This window comes from Eurytemora carolleeae, unplaced genomic scaffold, assembly GCF_000591075.1.
Source record: "Eurytemora carolleeae unplaced genomic scaffold, Eaff_2.0 scaffold476, whole genome shotgun sequence".
NCBI lineage: Eukaryota > Metazoa > Arthropoda > Copepoda > Calanoida > Temoridae > Eurytemora > Eurytemora carolleeae.
The window spans coordinates 63,095-73,167 of NW_019396367.1; the positions used below are offsets into that span (position 1 = coordinate 63,095).

A 10,073-nucleotide genomic window follows, 5' to 3' on the forward strand; every position below is an offset into this window, starting at 1 on the left:
AACTTTTTAAGATTCTCAGTTTTGAATTGGAATCGAGAAAAAGTAAAAAATAGAAGTTTAAACCAATTTCAGATTTAAATATTATCACAAGTGTTCTTAAAAACATTGTTTTGCTGTTTGTATTATTTATATATTTGCAAAATGATAACAATCAACTAATCCATGGATCTGTAAACAATCCCCGCCCCCAGCTCCACTCCATCACAGCTGACCACGCCTTTCGTTAGATCTACTGAGAAGGATGCCTCGCTAGGTATCAACGTGAGACCCTGGAGCTGATTCTCAAGGTTTGGTACTTTCCTGGGACCCAGAGTTGAATCCGTCCAGCGGTATAGAGATATCTTCTTGCCGTCTATAAACAAGAAAAAAATTTAGAAAAAAATAAAGGAAATGACGTTCTTAAAAGATGATAGATATGTATTATAATTGAAAATGATCAATTTTCAAAGAAATGATAGGTATTCCATGAATTCCTTCCTAATCCACAAATCTTATTAAGGGTATCGTTTTCAATCGGACATTCCACTCTATAAATGAAGTCAAATTAAGTTTTGTCTACCGAAGTCATGTGAGGTATCAAATCATAGGTTTTAGGGAGTTCTGATTCCATTCTGATATCTTTTTAACCTCAGCTGATTCTGGAGGCATTTGACTTCCAGATATTAATGACCTCCGGAGGTCAAAATATGAAATCAATGAAATCTGATACCCCTTTTTGACCTTAGATATCAAATCTTTTATGTGGTTAACTTTTATATATTGATAACCCTGAATCAACAAGAAATTCATGCCTCAGAGAGAAGTTTTAAACGGATGTTGTTTCCTTTAAATGGTTAGAAGAATTGAAGATTAGTTAAGATGTTTTATACATATCTTTTCAATTTTAATTTTCTAAGTCTAATAAAGAAAATCCACGAAAAAACTGAGAAGTAATCTGCCAGTTCTGCGCACCTGAACAGTGTTTACCAGCAAGCATGTTATTATATTGTTAAAACAATTAAAAATTTTACTCTCAGATTCAAAAAAAGTTAAATATTGGATTCAGAAAAACAATGATTTGATATATAAAATGACCCATTTTCATTGATTTTATCCTTAGACTTACGGAGATCATCGATATTTGGAGGTCAGCGACCATTAGAACTATCCCAGTTCCAAAAGGGGTACCAAAATAAAATCAGAACACAAAAAAACCTATGATTTGAAACGTATGACTCATTTTCATTGATTTCATATTTTGACCTCAGGAGGTCATTAATATTTGGAGGTTAAATGCCTCCAGGATCATCTGAGGTCAAAAGGGGTATCAGAATGGAATCTGTAACTCCCAAAAACCTATGATTTGATACCTCACATGACTTACTTTCAATGATTTAATATTTTGACCATTTTTGGAGGTCATTATCGAAGGGAGGTCAAATAGAGGTTGGATATATGTGTCAATATCAGCGCTCGACTTATTTGGCAGCAAAAAGTATGAAAACATGTCTGATTATCAAATCATATCATAAGTTGTAGGGATGGCCGAAGGCTCCAGTTGTGGATCGGAGTTTCAAGTCCTCTCCATTTCTGGTTTTTCAGCCCTGGCCTTCCGAATGTAAGATTAATGCACTCTTTTTTGTAGTTGCGAAGCGCCAAGCCACACGACCAAATTTGAGCCATGCCCCGCTTACGAATACCTGACATCCAAGGATTGACTACAATTTTTATAATAAGTTTGGATGTTGGGTATTGACTTATTATAATTGAATTAGAGTGAAAGTGGTATTTTTCCGTATTTTCCGAGTTCATAGAGGATGACCTTAGATCTAAAATTTTCTACGTGGTCAATGTAGATGGCCACAATTAGAGGCTGCATGCAAAATTTCAGCCTTTTATCTCAATTATTAGGACCTAACGCAGCCTGTACAAAATTTGGTGTCACAAAGTGTCGAATTGCCACCCACCCTTTCGTCTAGCGCCTCTTAAAGAAAATTAAATTCCGTCTACCGCCCCTTTAAGAAAATTAAATTTCGTCTACCGCCCCTTTAAGAAAATTAAATTTCGTTTACCGCCCCATTAAGAAAATTAAATTTCGTATACCGCCCCTTAAGGAAAATTAAATAAGAATGAAAAAGTAAAAATGTTTTTAGTTTTTAACCTTTGACAGCTCTCTCTGTTCTGGAGAGCCTGGTGGTGATCTTGTTGACAGTGTCCCCGTCTAGGATTCCTAAATCTAGGCTGAACAGACCAGAGTGCGGCTGGTTGTTGGTTAGGGTCATCTTTACACTTGGCTCCGACCTAAACAAAAATCAAATTTTTATTTCATTCTTTCCTAAATCTGGTTTTACTATTTTAGCAAATATTGACAGACTGAATTTGGAAGAATTAGGTCCTAAAATAATGTCAGCATACCGTTATTATAATAATGGAGGCTTCAAAATTAAATCATTATAAAATTGCTAAAAGCTGCAGCTTTCAAATTTTAAGAAGTCAAAAACAGAAAAATATGACGGATTTGTCCTATTCTAATAAATAAGTTTAATAAAAGTCTATTAGATTATAATTAAGGAGAGGGGAATATATTCTACTACTATGACGTATTAGGACAATTAAGAAACTAGTTTTATTGTAAATTATAACAGTGATTGTAGACAAGGTTTGGCATCCCTGAGTAGGGATGGAGGACCAAGCATGAGCAATTACTGATTACTAAAAATTGTTTTATGACAATATGACTTATTTCATCACAGTCGTAATTCGTTGCAGTAGAATGTGAACAAACCCTATCCCCCTCTCCTTAGTTTTATTTTCCTTGGTAGCTTGGTAGAAATTACCTGAACGCTATTAGAGGTTGTCCAGGTTTACAATCCTCTCCTTTCTCTCCTAGCTCCGTACTCCAGGATAGCTTGCAACCCTCTAACTGCAGACTGTTGACGATGTACTCTAGGTTTTCCTCGAGAACCTTCATCTCGTCCCAGGGGAGGGAACTCTCTAGAGCAGACAACCCGGAACTCTCAACCTTCTCCTTCATGAACGCAACAAAAGGCATGACGCGTTTCATGAACTTCTTGAGCTCCGGGAGTTTACCCATCTCTACACTGATTGCCTTATTGTCCGGGACCCCCGTCTTGTACATCTCCTTCAAGGTGTCCAGAATAGTACACTGCCAGGTTGGGTAGGACTTCGCTACATACACAGTGCAGTGGGTTGGAGGTTCACTTGCAGCAGGGGCGGGACCTTTCTTAGCCTTGGGCGGAGCTAGGGCAGCCTTCAGCTTCAATCTGAAATCTCTAACAGCCTCCATTAGGTATTCTGACTGTTGAATCACAGTCAAATTAACCTTGGCGGCCTTAGGCCAGTCAGTAGAGAGGATAGATTCCGGTTTACGCAGTAAACCCCAGATATGCTCGCATACATGAGGACAGATAGGAGATAGGATTATACACTGCCATTCAATATACTTGAGGATAAGATCCCGACACATACCATCCTCCCCACACAGCTCACGGTATTTATCTCGAGCAGTTTGCAGTTCAAAGAATCCTGTCTTCAAGGCCTCCTTGAACAACAGTTTATCGTAAGCATCGTGCGCCTGCGCCAGCTTCAAGTTCATTTCATTCAAGAACACATCATCGTGGAAGTTTGGTTTAGTTCTCTTTTTTAAACTTTCATCCGCCAGGGTTTCCTTCACCCATTCAATAAAGGTGTAAAGGCGGAGGATACCAGCATCGGCGGAAGATGTTACAAAATTTGCATCCTCGACGGAGTCCCCGGCATCTGCCAACGCCAGTCTCATCCCATCCGCCGAGAACTTGTTGATCGCCTCACTCAGGGTCAAGAAGTTTCCGGTAGATTTGGACATTTTCTCCGAGTTGAGAAGAAGATGACCGTTAGCTCGGATACCCTGGATCCAGTTCTCTGGAGTATCCGGCCACATTGCGACATGATTGTAGATCGTATACGTGAGATGGTTCGGAACTAAATCCTTCCCGGATACACGGATATCACAAGGATACCAGTATTCAAACTCACGTTTCAATCTATCCAAGGCTTGTTTAGGGATCTTGGTTTCGGCAGGGAACGGAGCTTTCAGGAAAATATAGTCCCAGACATCCAGGCTCATTTCTTCAGCCTTGATATTCAGAACATTAGGCTTACTAGAGTCGTAGGTCCCCCCCTGGAGAAGGTGAGCTACGGTATAGTACGCCATGTAGATGGTGGAGTCCGACAATCCTTCGATCAGCCAGGATTCATCCCACGGCATTTTACTTCCAAGCCCGTACGTTCTACTGCAAGCATGCTCCTGGAGCCAACCCAGCGTCATTTCAAAATTTTTCCTCACATCGTCGCTGAAGGTGTTCATCCTGTCCAGGGCCTCCTTGGTTCCCTTCTTCCATTCAGCATCACCGTAATCCAGGTACCATTGATCACATAGTGCAACTACACACTCATCCTGGGACCTAGAATAATTTTCATTTAGTTAAAACCTCCTGAAATCGGGAATCTAGAATGTTAACATTTTAAAATATTACTTATTCAGAATTTATGACTCAATTTTTACATGAGGGTAAAACATTATTACATTTAGTTAAGTATAAAAAGATCTATAAAATAAAACTTTAAAGAAATGCATTTTAGACAATTTAAACTTAGAAGTCATTTTTTAAACATGGAAATTCAAATTGAAATGATTTAAAGATAAAAATTATGTAAAACCAAATCCAGAATAAAAAATAAAAATTAGCGAGAAAGGGCAGAATCGAGCAACATTTCCATGTCGAGACAGCAATACAAGATTTTGAAATGAATTTGCTTACCTTGAGATGATAGTTTTCTCTGGTTCCATATAGGTGACAGCAGACCCCATATCCACCAGTTCCTTCTTTATCAAAGGTTTAGCGTCCTGTACACTCTTCCCCTTGTGCTCCCCAACCACCATAGTTCCCTCGTAGAACCCCTTCAAGTAAACCATCTCTTTCGCCTCCGCTAACTTGTCCCGGTCGTTCTGACTCTGGATTTTTAACTTGTCGACGACGGTGACAGCAGCGAGGTCGCCGAAGTCAGGGATGTTAATGATGGGAACAGGGTCGAAGGGAAGAACCATCTCATCCGTGAGTCCATACTTTTCCCTATTAAGGAAACAGTTTAAAAATTACATTTCAATTCATAATTTTACTGCAGAATGTGTTTAACAACAAAACTCAAATTGACTTGCACCAAATGGAAGCGGCATCAAAATACCATAACTCTGACTAAATAGTCCATATCGGAGAAGTTTCAGTAACTCAAAGAATACCAAACTCTAAGCAATACGGGATTGAAAACAAAAGTTTCTTGCAGATCTCATTCTCATAAGTCATAAGCATAAAAATTCTGCTATAGACGACAAACTATTTCACCTGAAAGGTTGTTTGTTCTTCAAGTCCCTGAGGGCGGCCCAGTCGTCCGGACTATCACTAGGAACACTCGTCACTACACCAGTACCCTTGTCGTCCTATTCAAAAAGTAATAATTAAAACTTTGAAATATTTTAAAAAGCTTTAAATAAATCATCCCATCAATCATTCATCAATCAATCAATAAATCGGTAATATAATCTTAAAACGTAAAAAAGCTAGAACTTCAACTTAACGTAAATTTCAAGTTAGATTGCGTAAAGTCTTACAGGTTTTCAATCAATGTTCTTATAAAGTTCTAGCATGTAGCCAAATAGAGTAGTTTATTTTTACTTATACGTAAAATAAAAACTAGGAGCTACGAGGTCACAAAGTAATGTCGCATAAATTCTACTTTCTCATTCTGTCTAGTGTAGTGTTGGTGTACCTTGATGGTTAGCATAGGCAGTGTGTAGATGATTTTGTAATGAGCTAGAGGAGCGGAGAGAGCTAGTCCTAGAATATCTTGTCCTGTCAGTTCCAGCAAGATTGAAGGGTTTCCTTCCTCCTTCATGAACCCTTGGTAGCAGAGGTTCCTAGCAGCACGCTTAGTACACACCCACACCTCACCACTCTTCAACCTAAACAGGGTAATATGGTTAATATAAGGTTAGAGGAAACATACCCGTTTAGAGCACTTCTCAATACAATACTATTTCGGGGTCAAAAGAAAATCCATCAGTATTGGGACAAAATACCCCAAGCATCGACTCTATGACAGGTAAAAAGGAAAGGTTTAGAGAATATATTAAGGTTTAGAGCACTTCAAGGTTTAAAGAATATATCAAGGTTCAGAGGATATATCAAGATTTAGAGAACATTTAGTGGCTTATTGGATATATCAAGGTTTAGAGAATATATCTAGATTTAGAGGATATATAAAGGTCTTGAGAATTTAGCAAAATTTAGAGAATATATTAGGGTTTATAGAATATACCAAGGATTAGAGGAGATATCAAGGATTAGAGGATATATCAAGGATTAGAGGAAACATCAAGGTATAGAGGATATATAAAGGTTTAGAGAATATATCAAGGTTTAGAGAATATATCAAGGTATAGAGGATACATAAAGGTTTAGATGATATATCAAGATTTATAGGATATATCAAGGTTTAGAGGATATATCAAGGTTTAGAGAATATATCAAGGTTTAAAGAATATAGCAAGGTCTAGAGAATACATTCACAGTACAGTGTATACTGTATAAATGTATAAATGGTTCCGAAATACATCCAGATTTATATACGAAGGATGAGCTGACCTGCATGCTGCATACGCCATATCCGGCCTGACCCAGCAGTTTGTCTGTCCGTACATTGTCTCCGGTCTAAGAGTAGCTGCAACAAGGTAGACTCCATCCTTACTATACTTCTCCAGTACTCCACTGCAAAAATAATTAATAGAATTAAGTAAAAAACATGGATTTTTTTTGTAGTATTCTTTAAAAATTTCACAGAAAAAAATCATTTAGGGATGCCATGCATACTAGATTATACATATAATATAATATATATATAATATAATTTTATTAGTGTTAAAATCCAAAACATCATTTTAAAAGAAAACCCGGTAGGTGATCATGACGAGGGTTTACTCCTGGAGAATCCTACCTGGGTTTTATGACCTTCATCTTTACAAGGGTGTACTCCTGTGGACCAACTCCTTCTCCTGAACTCCTGTCGTGATCCATGCACGGTTGTCCGTCCTAAACAAATTACATACATCCTAACAGTACTGGACATTGGTTGCAAGAATAAATGGAATTTGAAAGACAAGATTTTTCATATTTACGCTAATTCTCCACAATCTTCCCATAAGATATAAGATATAAGATATAAGATATAAGATAAGAATATGTACCTTGGGCGAATAGATGGTGTAGCGCTTTCCAAACTTAATCTTGTTCCTCTCCTTCAGCTTAATGAACTGCCATCTAACGAAGGAATCATAGAACGGATTTGCGTCGGTCGTGATGAAGCTTCTACGCCAATCAACGCGAAGACCCATAGCCTTAAAAAACCATTTATTTTCAATAACAGTGCTAAGGGTCCAGGATCCAGATGACATTTTTTGACATTATATTCTCCCAAACTTAGGGAGAGGTTGGATACTAAACTTGGGACAGTTTGGATACTGAACTTGGGAGAGGTTGTACATTAAAATTGGGAGAGGTTAGATACTAAACTAGGAGAGGATGGATACTGAACTTCTAGAGGTTGGATGCTAATCTTGGATAGGATGGATATTAGACTTGTAGAGGTTGGATGCTAAACTTGGAGAGGATGGATATTGGACTTGTAGAGGTTGGATGCTAAACTTGGAGAGGATGGATATTGGACTTGTAGAGGTTGGATGCTAAACTTGGAGAGGATGGATATTAGACTTGTAGAGGTTGGATGCTAAACTTGGAGAGGATGGATATCAAACTTCTAGAGGTTGTATGCTAATCTTGGAGAGGATGGATATCAAACTTCTAGAGGTTGGATGCTAATCTTGGAGAGGATGGATATCAAACTTGTAGAGGTTGGATGCTAAACTTGGGGCTCAGTAACATTTCGTCTGGTACACTTTCGTCTTAGTTCACTTTTGTCTAATTCATTTTCGTCCAGTAACCTTTGGTCTAAGTAACATTTGGTCTAAGTATCATTTGGTATAGAAGTAACATTTCGTCTAAGTAACATTTGGTCCAAGTAACTTTTGGTCTAAGTAACTTTTAGTAAGTAATTTGGCCTGAAAAAAATATTACGTTATTTTATATATACACTGCAAAAAAAAAAGAGAAAACCCGTGAAATAAAATCAAGAAATCCGCAATTTCTATAGGAGACATTCTCCGCTCTTCTAAAACACGTTGAACTGGGAGGAACTCAATGGCGGGATTAATAAGATACTCAACCATAGACCAATAGTAGCGTATGAATGAATATGGGAGTGATGAAGTACTTTTGACAACCATTTTATATGGGGCAAGGTTCACATTCTAAAGAAGATTGTTACATCTTTCTGTAGACGCACTACTTCACGGAACCATCTCATTTAGGCAGTTTAGTTTTAGACCGAATTCCTTACTAAAAAGTACTTATACCAAAAGTTACTTGGACAAAATGTTACTTACTCCTTTCTTAAAGTAACTTAAACCAATTCTGTAGTTTTAGAACAATTTACTTACTAAAAGTTACTTAGACCAAATGTTATTAGACGAAAGTGTACTAGACGAAATGTTACTGAGCCGGGGAGATCTTAGTACTTTTGAAGCATCCTGTATACCATGATTATGATCATAAAGCAACTTGTTATTGAGTCTATTGACATTTCTGAAATATTCCTTTGTGATTTCTAGATCAATTATTAACTTTTTTATTGTCTAGAATGTTCTTGAAGCTGAAATGAGGAATGAAATCTGTGAATAAATGTTTTCTAAAATTCAGTTTTTATCATAAAGTGAGCTTTTTAAGGAGGGATACTAATCTTGGAGGATGGATACACACCTAGAGAGGTTGGATACTTAACTTAGAGGATGGATGTTGGATAATAAATTTGGAGAGAATAGATTGGATGGATACTAAACTGAAGAATTTATATTGCATAAATTGCTCACCCTGAGGTCTGCTTCTGTTTTGGGTGGAAAGTATTGAAGCCAGTGATTGACATCAGCAAAGTTTTTAATCTCGTCGTCCTGGAGTCCCAGGGATCTCATAATCTGCCATTGATACTTTCCTACAAATATTGATATTTATGCTTATCTGCTCATATGTACAACTATACAAACTTAGTTCAACTGCTATTCACTAACTTCAGTTATGATTTAATTAAGCATTTCAAAGGATTGGCATCCAGGGGGCAGAAACGTCATGTTTGTGTATCAAAAGAGTGTGCGTGTGTGATAAGGAACTGAATAGTTGTACAGTCTAAGAAAGTACATTGTTTGCTAAAAATAAGTTTAATTCAATTCAATACATTATTTATAAATTCAAGTCAACATAAACTACTCGTTATTAAAGCTTAATTGTTATTAGCGACAAATTATTCTGCAATTTTCTTGACTTTAGTCATGTTGTGTGTCTGAACCAAAAGAGTGTGCGTGCGTAATAAGGAACTCGTCTGCAAAACAGTGCGACTGGCTTTCTCATGCCAGACCAGCGCCATTTCCCTTCCCTTTATTCTTATTCCCTGTTGCCACCCCCCCCCATCCCCCACCATCCATTCGTGTTAAAATAAAGATATCAATCGACATTGCATGTAGTTAAATATGCATTGTAGTGATTAAATTACTGAATTAAACAAAAATAGGAGAGAAAAAAAAAACATTTTTGAATTATTAAAAACTTTAATAACCTGTTCCAGCTTTAGCCATTGCCTTGCTCTTTTTTCCTTTAGATTTATCCTTGATAATCGGTTCATCACTCTTCCTTTCCTCCACCACTTCCTCAACATCCTGTGATAAAAATTACGTTGATAGTTTTTCCGCCAAAGTCCTGCATCAAGCAAGAATGAAGTAGCTGGACCCATGGCTGCCTTTTTATGCTCGTCAAAACTGTTTATAAAAGCATAAAGGGCCATAAACCTTTAAACTGCCTCAAGCAATTGGTTCCAGCCTTTAACAACTCGAATGGAAAAAAGTTTTTTCTTATATCCAGGTTTGATCTCTTCATCTC

The 10,073-nt window shown here is 37.3% G+C and overlaps 1 protein-coding gene across 1 annotated transcript; it reads right to left on the bottom strand.

The window, feature by feature from the left end:
- Positions 1-73: 73 nt before the first annotated feature.
- LOC111701823 (leucine--tRNA ligase, cytoplasmic) lies at positions 74-9,875 on the bottom strand. Its single transcript, XM_023473265.1, has 11 exons — positions 9,754-9,875; positions 9,017-9,135; positions 7,280-7,429; positions 7,030-7,124; positions 6,681-6,803; positions 5,806-5,998; positions 5,382-5,476; positions 4,800-5,111; positions 2,817-4,442; positions 2,141-2,280; positions 74-352 (listed from the first exon to the last, which is right to left on the bottom strand). Exons 1-11 carry the CDS (start codon positions 9,770-9,772, stop codon positions 156-158), a joined length of 3,069 nt encoding a protein of 1,022 aa, XP_023329033.1. The 5' UTR covers positions 9,773-9,875; the 3' UTR covers positions 74-155.
- Positions 9,876-10,073: the final 198 nt, after the last annotated feature.

Bases quoted from the DNA above. Each gene is read 5' to 3' on its own strand.
- LOC111701823 (XM_023473265.1), bottom strand. The intron at 5,477-5,805 runs GTACACCAACAC...CTTTTTGAATAG, and splicing joins TGCCTATGCTAACCATCAAG to GACGACAAGGGTACTGGTGT. The intron at 353-2,140 runs GTTAAAAACTAA...TCTTGTTTATAG, and splicing joins AACAGAGAGAGCTGTCAAAG to ACGGCAAGAAGATATCTCTA.